General features: G+C 65.6%; 1 protein-coding gene and 10 non-coding genes across 11 annotated transcripts; 6 read left to right on the top strand and 5 right to left on the bottom strand.

Moving 5' to 3' along the window:
• Positions 1-1,912: 1,912 nt before the first annotated feature.
• On the bottom strand, positions 1,913-5,862 carry LOC123465912 (basic proline-rich protein-like). The gene is made up of 4 exons (XM_045166199.1): positions 5,618-5,862; positions 4,775-5,408; positions 2,753-4,623; positions 1,913-2,654 (listed from the first exon to the last, which is right to left on the bottom strand). The coding sequence occupies exons 1-4, from the start codon at positions 5,860-5,862 to the stop codon at positions 1,913-1,915; spliced, it is 3,492 nt and encodes a 1,163-aa protein (XP_045022134.1).
• TRNAG-GCC lies at positions 2,688-2,758 on the bottom strand. Its single transcript has one exon. It is a non-coding gene; the product is annotated as a tRNA-Gly (tRNA).
• On the bottom strand, positions 4,044-4,126 carry TRNAL-CAG. Its single transcript has one exon. It is a non-coding gene; the product is annotated as a tRNA-Leu (tRNA).
• TRNAD-GUC lies at positions 4,696-4,767 on the top strand. Its single transcript has one exon. It is a non-coding gene; the product is annotated as a tRNA-Asp (tRNA).
• TRNAG-UCC lies at positions 5,536-5,607 on the top strand. Its single transcript has one exon. It is a non-coding gene; the product is annotated as a tRNA-Gly (tRNA).
• Positions 5,863-5,909: 47 nt separating the features above from the next.
• TRNAE-CUC lies at positions 5,910-5,981 on the top strand. Its single transcript has one exon. It is a non-coding gene; the product is annotated as a tRNA-Glu (tRNA).
• Positions 5,982-12,136: 6,155 nt separating this feature from the next.
• TRNAG-GCC lies at positions 12,137-12,207 on the bottom strand. Its single transcript has one exon. It is a non-coding gene; the product is annotated as a tRNA-Gly (tRNA).
• A 1,285-nt stretch (positions 12,208-13,492) lies between these two features.
• TRNAL-CAG lies at positions 13,493-13,575 on the bottom strand. The gene has a single exon. It is a non-coding gene; the product is annotated as a tRNA-Leu (tRNA).
• Positions 13,576-14,144: 569 nt separating this feature from the next.
• TRNAD-GUC lies at positions 14,145-14,216 on the top strand. The gene has a single exon. It is a non-coding gene; the product is annotated as a tRNA-Asp (tRNA).
• A 768-nt stretch (positions 14,217-14,984) lies between these two features.
• Positions 14,985-15,056, top strand: TRNAG-UCC. Its single transcript has one exon. It is a non-coding gene; the product is annotated as a tRNA-Gly (tRNA).
• A 302-nt stretch (positions 15,057-15,358) lies between these two features.
• On the top strand, positions 15,359-15,430 carry TRNAE-CUC. The gene has a single exon. It is a non-coding gene; the product is annotated as a tRNA-Glu (tRNA).
• Positions 15,431-20,236: the final 4,806 nt, after the last annotated feature.

Genomic DNA, 20,236 nt, shown 5'->3' with positions numbered 1-20,236 from the left:
ATTTGTCACAAGCAATGACGGACCTAGAGACTCTTACACTTGGTGAAGAATGTCAGACCGCGTGGGACAAAGACATGTGGAACGTGTGAAAGAATGCAAAACGACGCTATTTGCCGGGGAGAAACCCACTCACGCAGAACACCACCTTAGGGTAACGCCAGCGGAAAGGCAGCGCTGGAGCGATGAGTGCGCAGCTGGGACCAACAGATACGCAGGACCCTGGATAGAGGGAGAAGCGCCCAGGGGATCCAGTTCAACACAGGGAATAAGCGTCAGGACCCTGGAATACCCTCAAGTGGAAAAGAATCTGAAAACATACACGAAATCCAAAATCTGTACATGGGAAACAGAATCACTTTGCGGTCCATCGGAAACGAGCACAATATTGGAAATCCACTGTACTTCCGCAACAACCGCAACTCCGACATTCGAGTAAGCTTTGACAAGAAAACGAAATCTACAGGCAACTAAGTCAGCGGGAAACAGGCGAGCTGTCCCAAGCCCACCCTGGGTACATACCCGTGAGAGCCGCAACTCTTCATTCGGAAAGACACATGCCAACCCCACGGTCATGGCAGCACTGTTTGCCGTAGCCGAGACGTGGAGGAAACCCTAGTGCCCATCCCCAACGGCTCACCCACGAAGGTGCCATACCAGAGAAAGGGAGAGAATGGGATGCCACTGAGCCGTCCACACGAGTCAAGCAGTGTCACTGGCAGCAACAGCGGCTGGAGCTGCAGAATATTACCCTTGGTGAGGGAAGTCACACAGACAGGGTCACAGATGGGGGAATCTAAAGTGTTGTACATATTCACCCCTGTGCCAACCAGCGACAGACTCTCAGACTCGGGAAAGCAGCCTCGGGCTTCCCAAGGGCAGAGTCACGCACGGAGGGATGGATGAGGAGCCGGGCTCAACGGATGTACCGTACCAGTACTGCGTAGAAAGGAGAGGAGCAACGAGGATACACGGGATGCTACAGGGAATGAGATCCCACATCCTGTCATCACCTGTAACGGAAACCGATCTGAAACCCTAATCCCACATGCACAGGAGTGAATCACAACGCTGTACAGCGGACACGGGCACCAGGCTGTAGATCGTGCTGTTCTACACTTCCAGAACAACGACTGCCACTCCGGGGAAGTCCGTCAGTCGAGGATCGGTCCAAGAGTAGGAAAAAGAAGAGCTTACATTGTGATCCAGCAGACCCAATCCCGGCTACTCATCGGGAAAAGACAGCACGCCCAATGGGAAGAGAGGCGGGCATCCCCCAGGGTCATCGCAGCCCTCGGTGCCGTAGCCGAGACATGGGAAACGCTCATGTGCCGGTCGGCCCGTGGCCGGCACGAGAAGGTGAGGCAAATACATACCGTGGAATGTGACGCAGCCATCAAGAAGGAGCAGCCATCGCCATGGGCCACAAGGCCGGACGGACCCACAGAAGGGTCCACTGAGTGAAGTGGGTCGGGTGGAGAGGGACAAAGCTCTGTGGACTCGAACAACGAATACAAAGGAATGTCTGTGCAACGGGAAACCGACCTTGAGACGTAGAAAAGGTGCATAGGGCTACCCAAGGGGAAAGGCAGGGAAGGGACGAAGTTGGCGTCGGATCAAGAGATAGGAAATACTATGCTTACAGTCGATGAGCAACAGAGCTTTCCTCTGTAGCATGAGAACTGTATTCGTGTCTCACCTTAACCTACACTGGAAAATCACCTGGAAAAGAACAGGGGACTGAATCCCTTTGCCGAGCACCTGAGACTAACCCAGGACTGTAAATCAGTTCTACTCGTGTTGGAAGCCGCAGAAAGAGGAGCAGGCCCTGGCCTGGGGTGGGGGGTGGGGGGAGGCAGGCCAGTGCGACAAATGCAAAGGCAGGTTCCTGGACAAGACTGGGATTTGGAATGGCTCAGGGAGGAACTGGGCGTGGGGAGGAGGGGGGGTGTGCAGATGGGGGAGGCGCCGAGCGGGGTGGGGGTGGGAGGATGGGGTGCGTTTGGGGAAGTCGGGGGACGGTGAGGGTGCAGGCTGAGGTGGTGGTGCTCTTGCGGCAGGGCTGATGCTGAGGTGTGGCGCGCAACAGGGTTTCAGGGGGATGGGGTGGTGTTGGAGACGGTGAGGCCGTCCCTGTTGGGGACCTATTTCTGCCGAGGGACGGGGAGCTGGTGGACTTCTTTGGAAGTCCTCCTGCAAGACTCTGGTCCAGGGACCCTCCAGGCGAAAGGGATGTATGCTTGCCAGATGTGGCAACTTCCTTGCTCCTGGCCGTGCAAACGTAGTGTGATTGATTCTCCGGAGTGTGGGGAGAGTGAGGCAGGGAGCTTGGAGACGGACGTTGTGAAAGGTGACGAGGTGGTGCGGGCGGCTGCCAGCCGTGGGGTATTCCTTCCAGGGCAATCCCTGAGCCCCCGGCTGGGTCCGGGTGAGGAAGCGAGCAAACCCAAGAAAGGTGCCTGGACGCACGGGCGGCTGAGCCCGCAGGGCTTGGGGCCACGGAGGCTTGGCAGCAGGGCCTTTTCTGGGTGGGGTGGGGCGGGGCGGGGTGGTGGGCGTCTGCGTGGGAGAGGCAGCGGGCGGCAGGTAGCAGCCAGCGGTTGCAGGAGCGCTGCCCGGAGCGCCTTTCAGCCGGCAGACCTAGCTGGGCTCTGGGGCTGCAGTGCGGGACCAAAAGGGGACGCTGTGGCTGCATGGGCCGGGAATCGAACCCGGGCCTCCCGCGTGGCAGGCGAGAATTCTACCACTGAACCACCCATGCACCGATGACCAAAGCCGCCCGACGCCGCCCCAGAGGCGCTGACCGCCACCCGCCCGGCACTGCTCACTGCTCGCCCGTCGCCCGTCGGCATCTATCTGCTCTATCGGAACAGGAGACGACGGGAGATAGAGGTTGGGGGTAGGGGGTGGGGGGCGCGACCTGAAAGCCAGGATCCGGGCACGTGCAGGACCCCAGGGCGCGGCGCTCTCGGAGGGACCCACTCGGCCCGTCCCGCGCCTTCTGCGCCGACCACGGCCGCCGCGACCCTGTCGGTGTCGCCCGAGGGGGCCGGGAGCCGACGCCGTCTGCCCGGCGCCGGCATCCCTGTCAGGTGCAGGCGCAGGCGCCGCGTGGTCGCTGCGGCCGCGCGCCGACGTTCCTCTCAGCGACCGCCGGGTCCCGACCCCAAGGCGTGTGAGCCCGGCTCGTGCGCTCTGGCGGCCCGCGCTCCCGAGGTCCGGCTCTGACGGGGTGGTGGTGCTGGTGAGGAGGGGCCCTTTGGCAGAGCGGCTCCTGGCTCGGGGACTGCCGGCTGAGGCAGGGAGCGCGCGCAGGCGGGCTTGGCTGCGGCCCGGGCAGCGGCTTGCCCCGGGAACGGGCGCGGGGGCGCCTGTGGGTGGGCTGCACGGGCACGCAGGGCTTCCGCTCCCTCCCCAGAGGAGCACCCTTCCCGGGACGGACTCGTGCCAGGAAGACCGGTGTTCGCTGGCCCGCAGGAAGGCTGGGAGGCACGTGTCCCTGGCGGGCGGCAGGCAGGTGTGGCCCGGCCAAGGCCGCAAGGCGCAGAAGCGTCGAGGGCACGCAGCACCCCCCTGGCGGGCAAGGCGGGGGCTCGGCCGCCTCGGTGTGGCTGGGGAGCGCAGGCGGGCCGGCGGGCCGGCTGCGGAGGACAGGGTGCCGGCCGGAGGGAGAGCGGCCGGGGGCGGACGTGGAAGCAAGGCTGCGAGAGCCAGTTGGCCGTTCCCGGCAGAAGTCGGAGCGCCGGCGACGCGAGGAGGGCTTGCCACCCGCGGCGGGGCTGCGTGCTTCGGCGCGGCCGGGGGCGGGGCGGGGCCGTGGGAGTGGAAGTGGGAGGGTGGGCGAGGGTGGGCGAGGGGGAAGCGGGGAGGCAGGAAAACCAGCAGCTGCAGCTGCAGCTGCAGCCAGCTGGGGAGGAAGGATGCGCTGAGGAGGACTGAAGGTTCCTGGGGCGGGGGTGCAGGCGGCGGGAGGCAGCGCGTGTGCGGAGAAAGGCAGTGGCGCGGGGAGGACGGGTGCGTTTGTCCGGCGGGCCAAAAGGCTGGCTTGTCAGGAGTGGGATTCGAACCCACGCCTCCAGGGGAGACTGCGACCTGAACGCAGCGCCTTAGACCGCTCGGCCATCCTGACGGCGGGCCTGGCTGGGCGCGTGGCCGCTCGCCTGGCTGGGACCCGACGCGGCGCCAGCCCCGGTGCCCTTGGCGGGCCGCGCGCTGCGCCGCGGCAGGCAGCCAGGCAGCCAGGCAGGCAGGCAGGCAGGCGGCCGTCCGGGGTGGGTGTCGACGGAGCCGGCGCGCGGCGGTCGCAGGCCGAGGCGCCTGGCTCGGCCGCGGGTCGCGCCCCGGACCCAGCCGGGCCCTGGGCGGGCCGGCCCCTCCCCAGCCGCGCCTCTCCTGGCCGGACGCCGGCCGGCGCGCGCCCACCGTGTCCTCGCAGCCTGGCTTTCCTTCTCGGGCCCCCTTCTGCCGGCGGAATGCCCGCGTTGGAGGCAAGAGGCGGCGCGCACTGGGGAGTGTCCAGTGCCCCGGGGGTCCGGGGCCCTGTCGGGGTGGCGGGCTGCCGCTGTGACCGAGGCGGTTGGTTGGGTGCGCGGTTGGGTCGGGACCCGCGGTGGCCGGGGGCCCGTGCTGGGCAGGGGGACGCGTCGGCAGGCAGCCCGAGAGCCGGTGAGCGGCCGGGCGGTAGGACGGTCGCCGCCGTCCTCGTTAGTATAGTGGTGAGTATCCCCGCCTGTCACGCGGGAGACCGGGGTTCGATTCCCCGACGGGGAGGCCACACCCCCTTTTTGGTGGCCGCGGTCGCTCTCTGTCCTGCCGCCAGGCCCCCAAGGGCCCTTGGTCTCGTCCCGCCGCCTTTGGGCGAGGCGCCAGGGCGCGGTGCCCTGCCTAGCCACCGTCGACCCCCCCTCTCCCCGTGCAGCCCTCCAGCCTGAGCCCTTTGTGGTCGCCGGGCGCACGGTCGCCACGGCCGAGCGAGGGCCTCCTTGGCCACCCCACGGCCTTGCCCGACCAGAGCCGGAGCTTGCGGCGCGCCCGGCCGCCCGGCCGCCCACGCACCCACCCCCACTGGCTGCCTCAGTGGGCTCCTAGGCTCGCGACGCCCCCGCCGTGCGGCTCGGCACAGCGCCGCGACGCGTGCAGGCAGCTGGGTCCCGTGTCCCCAAGTCGTCGTGGGAAGTGGCGGCGCCCAGCGCCCGGTGGAGAAGGGCTTTGGCCAGCTGGGTGCGGGAAGCTGCGTGCCCCGCGTTGCCCGCCGGGGCTGAGGGCGGAGGCGTTCGCGGGCCGCGGCGGGGAGCGAAGGGCCGGAGGGCCGCAAGGCCGTCGGGCCGGTGGACCACGCAACGGCGTCGCGCTGGCGCGCATGGGGCGGCGCGCGGCTGCTGGTGGCGCCGGCGGCGGCGCAGAGCCTCCGGCTGACGGGGCGTCGGGGCAGGGATGCGGAGGCGGCGGCGGCGGCGGCGGCGGCGGCGGCGGCGGCGGCGGGGAGCGTATGCTGGGGCGAGCCCGGGGCCGGCGTCCGGAGGCCGCCCGGGCTGTGTAGCGTTGGTGGTATAGTGGTGAGCATAGCTGCCTTCCAAGCAGTTGACCCGGGTTCGATTCCCGGCCAACGCAGCGGGCCGACCTTTTGCTGAGCTGCACCGTCCTCCCGGCAGGGGCGTTCGGGGGGGAGAGAGAGCTGGGTGCGGGGAGCCAGCCCGCTGGCCCCGCGGCTTTTGGCGTGTGTGCGAGAAGCCGGCGGCGCGCGCAGTGTTTTGAGGGTGCGGAAAGCAAGACGGCACGCCAGGGCAGGCGGACTGACAGGGCCGGCGGGCGGCTGGACTTGCAAAGGCGGGGTGTGGGCAGCAAGGGGGCGCGGGCGGGTGGCATGGAGGCGCTGGGTTCAGCCGGAGCAGGCGAGGGCCTTGCCCCGACGCTCCCTGGTGGTCTAGTGGTTAGGATTCGGCGCTCTCACCGCCGCGGCCCGGGTTCGATTCCCGGTCAGGGAAGCCTTTCTTCTTCCTCTCCGGAGGCCTGCCACCTGCCGAGGTCCTCGCCGGCGACCCGCCCAGCCTTTTAGCCTACGCAATGGCAACCCACTCCAGTCCTCTTGCCTGGAAAATCCCATGGACGGAGGAGCCTGGGAGGCTGCAGACCATGGGGGCGCTAAAAGTCCGATAGGACCGAGCGACTTCACTTTCACTTTTCACTTCCACGCATTGCAGAAGGAAATGGCAAGCCAGTCCAGTGTCCTTGCCTGGAGAATCCCAGGGACGGGGGAGCCTGGTGGGCTGCCGTCTAGTCTATGGGGTCGCACAGAGTCGGACAGGACTGAAGCGACTTAGCAGCTCAGCACTGCGCCAGAGGCCCCCCCGGGACCCTGCACCTCCAGCCCAAGCGCGATTCAGGCCACCTCCGCCGTCCCCCGGGGCAAAGCTTTTTTGGCCGCAGTGGCGACCTCGCGCCGCGCCGCTTTCACCACGACCGGCCCGAGGCCTCCCATGCCCCGCCTCCCTCCCTCCTGAGGGGCTGCGGCTGCTGGCCCTGGTGGCGGCCGTGATGCTCCTGGGCTTGTGCTGGTTCTCCTGCTGTGGGTGGGGGTGGGGAGGTGGGGTTGGATAGGGCGGGTGGGGGTAGGCGCGGGGGTAGGGGCGCGGGCTGCGGTGGTCACCAACCACCAACGGGGGCCAGCAGCGGCAGGGGCGGTGGCCGCAGCCCAAGGTGAGCGAGGGGGATCTGCCTCTGGGAGTGGGGGCCAGTGGCCACGGACACGCCTGCCTTCCCATGTCCCTCATGCCAGCCACCTCTCTGGGCGGCTTGGCCACTGCGTGCCAGGTCCCGGGCTGGCTGTGACTCCCGTATGCCGCTGGTGTCTCCAAGAGGGTTCTGGTCTGGACTGGGCTCTGGGAGGCGGACCACGGCGCCCGGGAGGCATCGGGATCAGTTCGGTCGCTCAGGGCACTGCAGCAGCCCCAGGCTTCCCTGTCCATCACCGACTCGCGCGGCTTGCTCAGACCCACGTCCGTCCAGTCGCGGATGCCATCCAAGCCTCTCATCTTCTGTCGGGTCGTCCCCGTCTCCTCCTGCCTTCCATCAGGGTCTTTTCCCGTGAGTCAGTCCTGCGGGTCAGGTGGCCAGAGGATCGGAGTTTCAGCTTCAGCCTCAGTCCTTCCAATGAATATCCAGGACTGATTTCCTCTAGGATGGACGGGTTGGGTCTCCTCGCAGTCCAAGGGACTCTCAAGAGTCTTCTCCAACACCGCAGTCCAAAAGCATCAATTCTTCGGCACTCGGCCTTCTTTATACTCCACCTCTCACATCTGTTCGTGACCGCCGGAGAAGCCGTAGCTTTCACGAGACGGACCCTCGTCACACCCCTCGTCTCTGCTTTTGGACATGCTGTCAAGATTGGCCATAGCTTTTCTCCCAAGGAGGCGAACGTCTTTTCATTTCACGGCCGCGGCCGGCGTCTGCAGTGCTTTGGGGGAGCCCCCCCAAATGAAGTCTCGCCCGCTTTCTGTTGTTTCCCCATCTATTTGCCATGAAGTGATGGGACGGGATGCCATGATCTTAGTTTTCTGAATGTTGAGTTTGAAGCCAACGTTTTCACTCTCCTCTTTCACTTTCCTCAAGAGGCTCTTTAGTTCTTCTTCGCTCTCCCCGAGGCAAAGGGGTGAAGATGGATGTGGACCTGTGCCGCGAATCCCACCACCCCGCAGTGGAAGGGAGAGGGCTCGCAGATCCGGGCCGGGCGGGCCGGCCCGGCCCGGCTGGGAAAAGCTAGCCCACCAGCCGGGAGGCGGCAGATGCGCTCGAGGCAGCGATGCCTGCCGGGGAGGACAACCCGACCATCAGGGTGTTTCCCTTGCCTGACCACAGCTCTCAAGCCTACCGGACTGAGGCAAGGTTTACCCAGGCCTCCCTCCCCCACTCGTAACCAAAGGTGGGCACTCGGGCGCACGCGCGCGCACACACGCACACACACACACACACAGAGCGCCCTGTTCCACGCACCCCTCCCCTAGTTATGACATCTAAGAGTTTCCCATTCTCTCTAACCTGTCTATCCAGGATCCACTCTATCCCTCTCCCCTACCTGTCATCGTCTTCCCCTAGGAACTCTCCCCGAGGGTAATCGCCCACCACAGCCTCCCCCTGGGCCAATCTCGGGCTCGTCTATCCCCAAAGGGTTTCATTTCACGTCTGTTCAAGGACTGTGTCCTTCGGAGGTGAAGTGGACGGCCGACGAAGGTCACCAAAGTGCGTAGAGGGCGGCACATTTGGGTGCGAAAGGCACGAAGCCGAGTCCCCTTTGGGAAAAGAGCCCCCGTGTCCCGACGTGTGCTTGTCGTTGTTAAAGGAGGTCTCCTTGAGGCCCCTGCCGTGTCGTGGGCGTCAGCGTGCGTGGGGGAGAGTATGGGACGAAGGTGCTTGGGGCCCTGGCTGGTGGGCGCCCCACGTGGATCAGGGACCTGGGCAGCGCGATCACAGGCAGAGGGGGCGGCAGCGAGCCGAGGGGCTGGCAGGCAGGCCCGGGGGTGCTTGGGTGGGGTCTGCCTGGAGGGCCGGCGGGAAGGGGCGTGTGGGGCTCGCGGGAACCTGGCCCAAAGATCGGCAGGCCACTTGAGCAGGCCCTCTGCAGAAGCATGGGCGCGGTGGCGAAGCCGTGCCAGGCGCAGGTGAGAGGCCGGGACGGATCTGCGGGAGGTAGGGGTGGGCGCGGGGTCGGGGTGGGCCTGTGGAGCCGGAGGGAGGCCCGAGCTGGTGAACGTCAGGGCAGGGCAGGCCAGGCCAGGGCAGGACGTGTGAGGGGTGGCCCGAGCTCCAGGGGGATGGCGGCGGGGGTGGGGGCATGGGGCCGAGCCTGGCGTCTGGAGGGAAAGGCAGAGGGCAGGCCGTGACAGTGAGGGTGCTGTGGCGTGAGGAAGATGGTGCGAGAGCACTCCATTTGGGCGGGGTGGCGGGTGAACGGGCGAGCCACACTGGTGCGCGGTGCCGCAGGCTGCTCAGGCTCAGCGGTGGGCTGAGGACACAGGCAAGCGAACGACAGAAACGGAGTGCCAGATGGGGGCCAGAACTGGCCCGAGATGGGTGGGTGGGCCCGCCGTACCGCCCCAGAGACCAAAGTCACCACTCATCAGGAGCAAATGTCCCGTCTCGGGTGTGACATGGCTGGGGGGTCAGGGTAGGATGGGGGGTGGTGGTTGGGAGCTCGGGTGGCTGAGATTTCACGAGGACCAAGGAGAGCTCCCATGTGACCGAGCACAGTCATCCCTCCAGGGTACACACCCGCAGAGGGCAAACGTCGGGGAGGTCTGAGGTCCGCACACCGCCACGGACACGGCAGCACTGTTTGCCGTCGCCAAGACACGGAGCAAGGCCCAGCGCCCATGCACACGTGGCGGGCCCGAGAAGAGGTGGCACAGGTGTAGCATGGAACCATCACTCAGGCATAAAGAAGTAAACCAAGTGTTGCCATTTGTCACAAGCAATGACGGACCTAGAGACTCTTACACTTGGTGAAGAATGTCAGACCGCGTGGGACAAAGACATGTGGAACGTGTGAAAGAATGCAAAACGACGCTATTTGCCGGGGAGAAACCCACTCACGCAGAACACCACCTTAGGGTAACGCCAGCGGAAAGGCAGCGCTGGAGCGATGAGTGCGCAGCTGGGACCAACAGATACGCAGGACCCTGGATAGAGGGAGAAGCGCCCAGGGGATCCAGTTCAACACAGGGAATAAGCGTCAGGACCCTGGAATACCCTCAAGTGGAAAAGAATCTGAAAACATACACGAAATCCAAAATCTGTACATGGGAAACAGAATCACTTTGCGGTCCATCGGAAACGAGCACAATATTGGAAATCCACTGTACTTCCGCAACAACCGCAACTCCGACATTCGAGTAAGCTTTGACAAGAAAACGAAATCTACAGGCAACTAAGTCAGCGGGAAACAGGCGAGCTGTCCCAAGCCCACCCTGGGTACATACCCGTGAGAGCCGCAACTCTTCATTCGGAAAGACACATGCCAACCCCACGGTCATGGCAGCACTGTTTGCCGTAGCCGAGACGTGGAGGAAACCCTAGTGCCCATCCCCAACGGCTCACCCACGAAGGTGCCATACCAGAGAAAGGGAGAGAATGGGATGCCACTGAGCCGTCCACACGAGTCAAGCAGTGTCACTGGCAGCAACAGCGGCTGGAGCTGCAGAATATTACCCTTGGTGAGGGAAGTCACACAGACAGGGTCACAGATGGGGGAATCTAAAGTGTTGTACATATTCACCCCTGTGCCAACCAGCGACAGACTCTCAGACTCGGGAAAGCAGCCTCGGGCTTCCCAAGGGCAGAGTCACGCACGGAGGGATGGATGAGGAGCCGGGCTCAACGGATGTACCGTACCAGTACTGCGTAGAAAGGAGAGGAGCAACGAGGATACACGGGATGCTACAGGGAATGAGATCCCACATCCTGTCATCACCTGTAACGGAAACCGATCTGAAACCCTAATCCCACATGCACAGGAGTGAATCACAACGCTGTACAGCGGACACGGGCACCAGGCTGTAGATCGTGCTGTTCTACACTTCCAGAACAACGACTGCCACTCCGGGGAAGTCCGTCAGTCGAGGATCGGTCCAAGAGTAGGAAAAAGAAGAGCTTACATTGTGATCCAGCAGACCCAATCCCGGCTACTCATCGGGAAAAGACAGCACGCCCAAGGGGAAGAGAGGCGGGCATCCCCCAGGGTCATCGCAGCCCTCGGTGCCGTAGCCGAGACATGGGAAACGCTCATGTGCCGGTCGGCCCGTGGCCGGCACGAGAAGGTGAGGCAAATACATACCGTGGAATGTGACGCAGCCATCAAGAAGGAGCAGCCATCGCCATGGGCCACAAGGCCGGACGGACCCACAGAAGGGTCCACTGAGTGAAGTGGGTCGGGTGGAGAGGGACAAAGCTCTGTGGACTCGAACAACGAATACAAAGGAATGTCTGTGCAACGGGAAACCGACCTTGAGACGTAGAAAAGGTGCATAGGGCTACCCAAGGGGAAAGGCAGGGAAGGGACGAAGTTGGCGTCGGATCAAGAGATAGGAAATACTATGCTTACAGTCGATGAGCAACAGAGCTTTCCTCTGTAGCATGAGAACTGTATTCGTGTCTCACCTTAACCTACACTGGAAAATCACCTGGAAAAGAACAGGGGACTGAATCCCTTTGCCGAGCACCTGAGACTAACCCAGGACTGTAAATCAGTTCTACTCGTGTTGGAAGCCGCAGAAAGAGGAGCAGGCCCTGGCCTGGGGTGGGGGGTGGGGGGAGGCAGGCCAGTGCGACAAATGCAAAGGCAGGTTCCTGGACAAGACTGGGATTTGGAATGGCTCAGGGAGGAACTGGGCGTGGGGAGGAGGGGGGGTGTGCAGATGGGGGAGGCGCCGAGCGGGGTGGGGGTGGGAGGATGGGGTGCGTTTGGGGAAGTCGGGGGACGGTGAGGGTGCAGGCTGAGGTGGTGGTGCTCTTGCGGCAGGGCTGATGCTGAGGTGTGGCGCGCAACAGGGTTTCAGGGGGATGGGGTGGTGTTGGAGACGGTGAGGCCGTCCCTGTTGGGGACCTATTTCTGCCGAGGGACGGGGAGCTGGTGGACTTCTTTGGAAGTCCTCCTGCAAGACTCTGGTCCAGGGACCCTCCAGGCGAAAGGGATGTATGCTTGCCAGATGTGGCAACTTCCTTGCTCCTGGCCGTGCAAACGTAGTGTGATTGATTCTCCGGAGTGTGGGGAGAGTGAGGCAGGGAGCTTGGAGACGGACGTTGTGAAAGGTGACGAGGTGGTGCGGGCGGCTGCCAGCCGTGGGGTATTCCTTCCAGGGCAATCCCTGAGCCCCCGGCTGGGTCCGGGTGAGGAAGCGAGCAAACCCAAGAAAGGTGCCTGGACGCACGGGCGGCTGAGCCCGCAGGGCTTGGGGCCACGGAGGCTTGGCAGCAGGGCCTTTTCTGGGTGGGGTGGGGCGGGGCGGGGTGGTGGGCGTCTGCGTGGGAGAGGCAGCGGGCGGCAGGTAGCAGCCAGCGGTTGCAGGAGCGCTGCCCGGAGCGCCTTTCAGCCGGCAGACCTAGCTGGGCTCTGGGGCTGCAGTGCGGGACCAAAAGGGGACGCTGTGGCTGCATGGGCCGGGAATCGAACCCGGGCCTCCCGCGTGGCAGGCGAGAATTCTACCACTGAACCACCCATGCACCGATGACCAAAGCCGCCCGACGCCGCCCCAGAGGCGCTGACCGCCACCCGCCCGGCACTGCTCACTGCTCGCCCGTCGCCCGTCGGCATCTATCTGCTCTATCGGAACAGGAGACGACGGGAGATAGAGGTTGGGGGTAGGGGGTGGGGGGCGCGACCTGAAAGCCAGGATCCGGGCACGTGCAGGACCCCAGGGCGCGGCGCTCTCGGAGGGACCCACTCGGCCCGTCCCGCGCCTTCTGCGCCGACCACGGCCGCCGCGACCCTGTCGGTGTCGCCCGAGGGGGCCGGGAGCCGACGCCGTCTGCCCGGCGCCGGCATCCCTGTCAGGTGCAGGCGCAGGCGCCGCGTGGTCGCTGCGGCCGCGCGCCGACGTTCCTCTCAGCGACCGCCGGGTCCCGACCCCAAGGCGTGTGAGCCCGGCTCGTGCGCTCTGGCGGCCCGCGCTCCCGAGGTCCGGCTCTGACGGGGTGGTGGTGCTGGTGAGGAGGGGCCCTTTGGCAGAGCGGCTCCTGGCTCGGGGACTGCCGGCTGAGGCAGGGAGCGCGCGCAGGCGGGCTTGGCTGCGGCCCGGGCAGCGGCTTGCCCCGGGAACGGGCGCGGGGGCGCCTGTGGGTGGGCTGCACGGGCACGCAGGGCTTCCGCTCCCTCCCCAGAGGAGCACCCTTCCCGGGACGGACTCGTGCCAGGAAGACCGGTGTTCGCTGGCCCGCAGGAAGGCTGGGAGGCACGTGTCCCTGGCGGGCGGCAGGCAGGTGTGGCCCGGCCAAGGCCGCAAGGCGCAGAAGCGTCGAGGGCACGCAGCACCCCCCTGGCGGGCAAGGCGGGGGCTCGGCCGCCTCGGTGTGGCTGGGGAGCGCAGGCGGGCCGGCGGGCCGGCTGCGGAGGACAGGGTGCCGGCCGGAGGGAGAGCGGCCGGGGGCGGACGTGGAAGCAAGGCTGCGAGAGCCAGTTGGCCGTTCCCGGCAGAAGTCGGAGCGCCGGCGACGCGAGGAGGGCTTGCCACCCGCGGCGGGGCTGCGTGCTTCGGCGCGGCCGGGGGCGGGGCGGGGCCGTGGGAGTGGAAGTGGGAGGGTGGGCGAGGGTGGGCGAGGGGGAAGCGGGGAGGCAGGAAAACCAGCAGCTGCAGCTGCAGCTGCAGCCAGCTGGGGAGGAAGGATGCGCTGAGGAGGACTGAAGGTTCCTGGGGCGGGGGTGCAGGCGGCGGGAGGCAGCGCGTGTGCGGAGAAAGGCAGTGGCGCGGGGAGGACGGGTGCGTTTGTCCGGCGGGCCAAAAGGCTGGCTTGTCAGGAGTGGGATTCGAACCCACGCCTCCAGGGGAGACTGCGACCTGAACGCAGCGCCTTAGACCGCTCGGCCATCCTGACGGCGGGCCTGGCTGGGCGCGTGGCCGCTCGCCTGGCTGGGACCCGACGCGGCGCCAGCCCCGGTGCCCTTGGCGGGCCGCGCGCTGCGCCGCGGCAGGCAGCCAGGCAGCCAGGCAGGCAGGCAGGCAGGCGGCCGTCCGGGGTGGGTGTCGACGGAGCCGGCGCGCGGCGGTCGCAGGCCGAGGCGCCTGGCTCGGCCGCGGGTCGCGCCCCGGACCCAGCCGGGCCCTGGGCGGGCCGGCCCCTCCCCAGCCGCGCCTCTCCTGGCCGGACGCCGGCCGGCGCGCGCCCACCGTGTCCTCGCAGCCTGGCTTTCCTTCTCGGGCCCCCTTCTGCCGGCGGAATGCCCGCGTTGGAGGCAAGAGGCGGCGCGCACTGGGGAGTGTCCAGTGCCCCGGGGGTCCGGGGCCCTGTCGGGGTGGCGGGCTGCCGCTGTGACCGAGGCGGTTGGTTGGGTGCGCGGTTGGGTCGGGACCCGCGGTGGCCGGGGGCCCGTGCTGGGCAGGGGGACGCGTCGGCAGGCAGCCCGAGAGCCGGTGAGCGGCCGGGCGGTAGGACGGTCGCCGCCGTCCTCGTTAGTATAGTGGTGAGTATCCCCGCCTGTCACGCGGGAGACCGGGGTTCGATTCCCCGACGGGGAGGCCACACCCCCTTTTTGGTGGCCGCGGTCGCTCTCTGTCCTGCCGCCAGGCCCCCAAGGGCCCTTGGTCTCGTCCCGCCGCCTTTGGGCGAGGCGCCAGGGCGCGGTGCCCTGCCTAGCCACCGTCGACCCCCCCTCTCCCCGTGCAGCCCTCCAGCCTGAGCCCTTTGTGGTCGCCGGGCGCACGGTCGCCACGGCCGAGCGAGGGCCTCCTTGGCCACCCCACGGCCTTGCCCGACCAGAGCCGGAGCTTGCGGCGCGCCCGGCCGCCCGGCCGCCCACGCACCCACCCCCACTGGCTGCCTCAGTGGGCTCCTAGGCTCGCGACGCCCCCGCCGTGCGGCTCGGCACAGCGCCGCGACGCGTGCAGGCAGCTGGGTCCCGTGTCCCCAAGTCGTCGTGGGAAGTGGCGGCGCCCAGCGCCCGGTGGAGAAGGGCTTTGGCCAGCTGGGTGCGGGAAGCTGCGTGCCCCGCGTTGCCCGCCGGGGCTGAGGGCGGAGGCGTTCGCGGGCCGCGGCGGGGAGCGAAGGGCCGGAGGGCCGCAAGGCCGTCGGGCCGGTGGACCACGCAACGGCGTCGCGCTGGCGCGCATGGGGCGGCGCGCGGCTGCTGGTGGCGCCGGCGGCGGCGCAGAGCCTCCGGCTGACGGGGCGTCGGGGCAGGGATGCGGAGGCGGCGGCGGCGGCGGCGGCGGCGGCGGCGGCGGCGGCGGGGAGCGTATGCTGGGGCGAGCCCGGGGCCGGCGTCCGGAGGCCGCCCGGGCTGTGTAGCGTTGGTGGTATAGTGGTGAGCATAGCTGCCTTCCAAGCAGTTGACCCGGGTTCGATTCCCGGCCAACGCAGCGGGCCGACCTTTTGCTGAGCTGCACCGTCCTCCCGGCAGGGGCGTTCGGGGGGGAGAGAGAGCTGGGTGCGGGGAGCCAGCCCGCTGGCCCCGCGGCTTTTGGCGTGTGTGCGAGAAGCCGGCGGCGCGCGCAGTGTTTTGAGGGTGCGGAAAGCAAGACGGCACGCCAGGGCAGGCGGACTGACAGGGCCGGCGGGCGGCTGGACTTGCAAAGGCGGGGTGTGGGCAGCAAGGGGGCGCGGGCGGGTGGCATGGAGGCGCTGGGTTCAGCCGGAGCAGGCGAGGGCCTTGCCCCGACGCTCCCTGGTGGTCTAGTGGTTAGGATTCGGCGCTCTCACCGCCGCGGCCCGGGTTCGATTCCCGGTCAGGGAAGCCTTTCTTCTTCCTCTCCGGAGGCCTGCCACCTGCCGAGGTCCTCGCCGGCGACCCGCCCAGCCTTTTAGCCTACGCAATGGCAACCCACTCCAGTCCTCTTGCCTGGAAAATCCCATGGACGGAGGAGCCTGGGAGGCTGCAGACCATGGGGGCGCTAAAAGTCCGATAGGACCGAGCGACTTCACTTTCACTTTTCACTTCCACGCATTGCAGAAGGAAATGGCAAGCCAGTCCAGTGTCCTTGCCTGGAGAATCCCAGGGACGGGGGAGCCTGGTGGGCTGCCGTCTAGTCTATGGGGTCGCACAGAGTCGGACAGGACTGAAGCGACTTAGCAGCTCAGCACTGCGCCAGAGGCCCCCCCGGGACCCTGCACCTCCAGCCCAAGCGCGATTCAGGCCACCTCCGCCGTCCCCCGGGGCAAAGCTTTTTTGGCCGCAGTGGCGACCTCGCGCCGCGCCGCTTTCACCACGACCGGCCCGAGGCCTCCCATGCCCCGCCTCCCTCCCTCCTGAGGGGCTGCGGCTGCTGGCCCTGGTGGCGGCCGTGATGCTCCTGGGCTTGTGCTGGTTCTCCTGCTGTGGGTGGGGGTGGGGAGGTGGGGTTGGATAGGGCGGGTGGGGGTAGGCGCGGGGGTAGGGGCGCGGGCTGCGGTGGTCACCAACCACCAACGGGGGCCAGCAGCGGCAGGGGCGGTGGCCGCAGCCCAAGGTGAGCGAGGGGGATCTGCCTCTGGGAGTGGGGGCCAGTGGCCACGGACACGCCTGCCTTCCCATGTCCCTCATGCCAGCCACCTCTCTGGGCGGCTTGGCCACTGCGTGCCAGGTCCCGGGCTGGCTGTGACTCCCGTATGCCGCTGGTGTCTCCAAGAGGGTTCTGGTCTGGACTGGGCTCTGGGAGGCGGACCACGGCGCCCGGGAGGCATCGGGATCAGTTCGGTCGCTCAGGGCACTGCAGCAGCCCCAGGCTTCCCTGTCCATCACCGACTCGCGCGGCTTGCTCAGACCCACGTCCGTCCAGTCGCGGATGCCATCCAAGCCTCTCATCTTCTGTCGGGTCGTCCCCGTCTCCTCCTGCCTTCCATCAGGGTCTTTTCCCGTGAGTCAGTCCTGCGGGTCAGGTGGCCAGAGGATCGGAGTTTCAGCTTCAGCCTCAGTCCTTCCAATGAATATCCAGGACTGATTTCCTCTAGGATGGACGGGTTGGGTCTCCTCGCAGTCCAAGGGACTCTCAAGAGTCTTCTCCAACACCGCAGTCCAAAAGCATCAATTCTTCGGCACTCGGCCTTCTTTATACTCCACCTCTCACATCTGTTCGTGACCGCCGGAGAAGCCGTAGCTTTCACGAGACGGACCCTCGTCACACCCCTCGTCTCTGCTTTTGGACATGCTGTCAAGATTGGCCATAGCTTTTCTCCCAAGGAGGCGAACGTCTTTTCATTTCACGGCCGCGGCCGGCGTCTGCAGTGCTTTGGGGGAGCCCCCCCAAATGAAGTCTCGCCCGCTTTCTGTTGTTTCCCCATCTATTTGCCATGAAGTGATGGGACGGGATGCCATGATCTTAGTTTTCTGAATGTTGAGTTTGAAGCCAACGTTTTCACTCTCCTCTTTCACTTTCCTCAAGAGGCTCTTTAGTTCTTCTTCGCTCTCCCCGAGGCAAAGGGGTGAAGATGGATGTGGACCTGTGCCGCGAATCCCACCACCCCGCAGTGGAAGGGAGAGGGCTCGCAGATCCGGGCCGGGCGGGCCGGCCCGGCCCGGCTGGGAAAAGCTAGCCCACCAGCCGGGAGGCGGCAGATGCGCTCGAGGCAGCGATGCCTGCCGGGGAGGACAACCCGACCATCAGGGTGTTTCCCTTGCCTGACCACAGCTCTCAAGCCTACCGGACTGAGGCAAGGTTTACCCAGGCCTCCCTCCCCCACTCGTAACCAAAGGTGGGCACTCGGGCGCACGCGCGCGCACACACGCACACACACACACACACAGAGCGCCCTGTTCCACGCACCCCTCCCCTAGTTATGACATCTAAGAGTTTCCCATTCTCTCTAACCTGTCTATCCAGGATCCACTCTATCCCTCTCCCCTACCTGTCATCGTCTTCCCCTAGGAACTCTCCCCGAGGGTAATCGCCCACCACAGCCTCCCCCTGGGCCAATCTCGGGCTCGTCTATCCCCAAAGGGTTTCATTTCACGTCCTGTTCAAGGACTGTGTCCTTCGGAGGTGAAGTGGACGGCCGACGAAGGTCACCAAAGTGCGTAGAGGGCGGCACATTTGGGTGCGAAAGGCACGAAGCCGAGTCCCCTTTGGGAAAAGAGCCCCCGTGTCCCGACGTGTGCTTGTCGTTGTTAAAGGAGGTCTCCTTGAGGCCCCTGCCGTGTCGTGGGCGTCAGCGTGCGTGGGGGAGAGTATGGGACGAAGGTGCTTGGGGCCCTGGCTGGTGGGCGCCCCACGTGGATCAGGGACCTGGGCAGCGCGATCACAGGCAGAGGGGGCGGCAGCGAGCCGAGGGGCTGGCAGGCAGGCCCGGGGGTGCTTGGGTGGGGTCTGCCTGGAGGGCCGGCGGGAAGGGGCGTGTGGGGCTCGCGGGAACCTGGCCCAAAGATCGGCAGGCCACTTGAGCAGGCCCTCTGCAGAAGCATGGGCGCGGTGGCGAAGCCGTGCCAGGCGCAGGTGAGAGGCCGGGACGGATCTGCGGGAGGTAGGGGTGGGCGCGGGGTCGGGGTGGGCCTGTGGAGCCGGAGGGAGGCCCGAGCTGGTGAACGTCAGGGCAGGGCAGGCCAGGCCAGGGCAGGACGTGTGAGGGGTGGCCCGAGCTCCAGGGGGATGGCGGCGGGGGTGGGGGCATGGGGCCGAGCCTGGCGTCTGGAGGGAAAGGCAGAGGGCAGGCCGTGACAGTGAGGGTGCTGTGGCGTGAGGAAGATGGTGCGAGAGCACTCCATTTGGGCGGGGTGGCGGGTGAACGGGCGAGCCACACTGGTGCGCGGTGCCGCAGGCTGCTCAGGCTCAGCGGTGGGCTGAGGACACAGGCAAGCGAACGACAGAAACGGAGTGCCAGATGGGGGCCAGAACTGGCCCGAGATGGGTGGGTGGGCCCGCCGTACCGCCCCAGAGACCAAAGTCACCACTCATCAGGAGCAAATGTCCCGTCTCGGGTGTGACATGGCTGGGGGGTCAGGGTAGGATGGGGGGTGGTGGTTGGGAGCTCGGGTGGCTGAGATTTCACGAGGACCAAGGAGAGCTCCCATGTGACCGAGCACAGTCATCCCTCCAGGGTACACACCCGCAGAGGGCAAACGTCGGGGAGGTCTGAGGTCCGCACACCGCCACGGACACGGCAGCACTGTTTGCCGTCGCCAAGACACGGAGCAAGGCCCAGCGCCCATGCACACGTGGCGGGCCCGAGAAGAGGTGGCACAGGTGTAGCATGGAACCATCACTCAGGCATAAAGAAGTAAACCAAGTGTTGCCATTTGTCACAAGCAATGACGGACCTAGAGACTCTTACACTTGGTGAAGAATGTCAGACCGCGTGGGACAAAGACATGTGGAACGTGTGAAAGAATGCAAAACGACGCTATTTGCCGGGGAGAAACCCACTCACGCAGAACACCACCTTAGGGTAACGCCAGCGGAAAGGCAGCGCTGGAGCGATGAGTGCGCAGCTGGGACCAACAGATACGCAGGACCCTGGATAGAGGGAGAAGCGCCCAGGGGATCCAGTTCAACACAGGGAATAAGCGTCAGGACCCTGGAATACCCTCAAGTGGAAAAGAATCTGAAAACATACACGAAATCCAAAATCTGTACATGGGAAACAGAATCACTTTGCGGTCCATCGGAAACGAGCACAATATTGGAAATCCACTGTACTTCCGCAACAACCGCAACTCCGACATTCGAGTAAGCTTTGACAAGAAAACGAAATCTACAGGCAACTAAGTCAGCGGGAAACAGGCGAGCTGTCCCAAGCCCACCCTGGGTACATACCCGTGAGAGCCGCAACTCTTCATTCGGAAAGACACATGCCAACCCCACGGTCATGGCAGCACTGTTTGCCGTAGCCGAGACGTGGAGGAAACCCTAGTGCCCATCCCCAACGGCTCACCCACGAAGGTGCCATACCAGAGAAAGGGAGAGAATGGGATGCCACTGAGCCGTCCACACGAGTCAAGTCAGTGTCACTGGCAGCAACAGCGGCTGGAGCTGCAGAATATTACCCTTGGTGAGGGAAGTCACACAGACAGGGTCACAGATGGGGGAATCTAAAGTGTTGTACATATTCACCCCTGTGCCAACCAGCGACAGACTCTCAGACTCGGGAAAGCAGCCTCGGGCTTCCCAAGGGCAGAGTCACGCACGGAGGGATGGATGAGGAGCCGGCCTCAACGGATGTACCGTACCAGTACTGCGTAGAAAGGAGAGGAGCAACGAGGATACACGGGATGCTACAGGGAATGAGATCCCACATCCTGTCATCACCTGTAACGGAAACCGATCTGAAACCCTAATCCCTACATGCACAGGAGTGAATCACAACGCTGTACAGCGGACACGGGCACCAGGCTGTAGATCGTGCTGTTCTACACTTCCAGAACAACGACTGCCACTCCGGGGAAGTCCGTCAGTCGAGGATCGGTCCAAGAGTAGGAAAAAGAAGAGCTTACATTGTGATCCAGCAGACCCAATCCCGGCTACTCATCGGGAAAAGACAGCACGCCCAATGGGAAGAGAGGCGGGCATCCCCCAGGGTCATCGCAGCCCTCGGTGCCGTAGCCGAGACATGGGAAACGCTCATGTGCCGGTCG

Source organism: Bubalus bubalis, chromosome 6, assembly GCF_019923935.1.
Source record: "Bubalus bubalis isolate 160015118507 breed Murrah chromosome 6, NDDB_SH_1, whole genome shotgun sequence".
Taxonomy (NCBI): Eukaryota; Metazoa; Chordata; class Mammalia; order Artiodactyla; family Bovidae; genus Bubalus; species Bubalus bubalis.
Note: the sequence above shows the minus strand (reverse complement) of the source record. Positions and strands in the feature narration are given on the sequence as shown.

Coding starts and splice junctions, on each gene's coding strand:
- LOC123465912 (XM_045166199.1), bottom strand. CDS start 5,862: ATGCCACCCGCCCGCGCCCCCTTGCTGCCCACACCCCGCCTTTGCAAG. Junction 5,409..5,617: donor ACGGTGCAGCTCAGCAAAAG/GTCGGCCCGCTG, acceptor ACGCCCCGTCAG/CCGGAGGCTCTGCGCCGCCG. Junction 2,655..2,752: donor CTTTGGTCATCGGTGCATGG/GTGGTTCAGTGG, acceptor CCCGCACTGCAG/CCCCAGAGCCCAGCTAGGTC.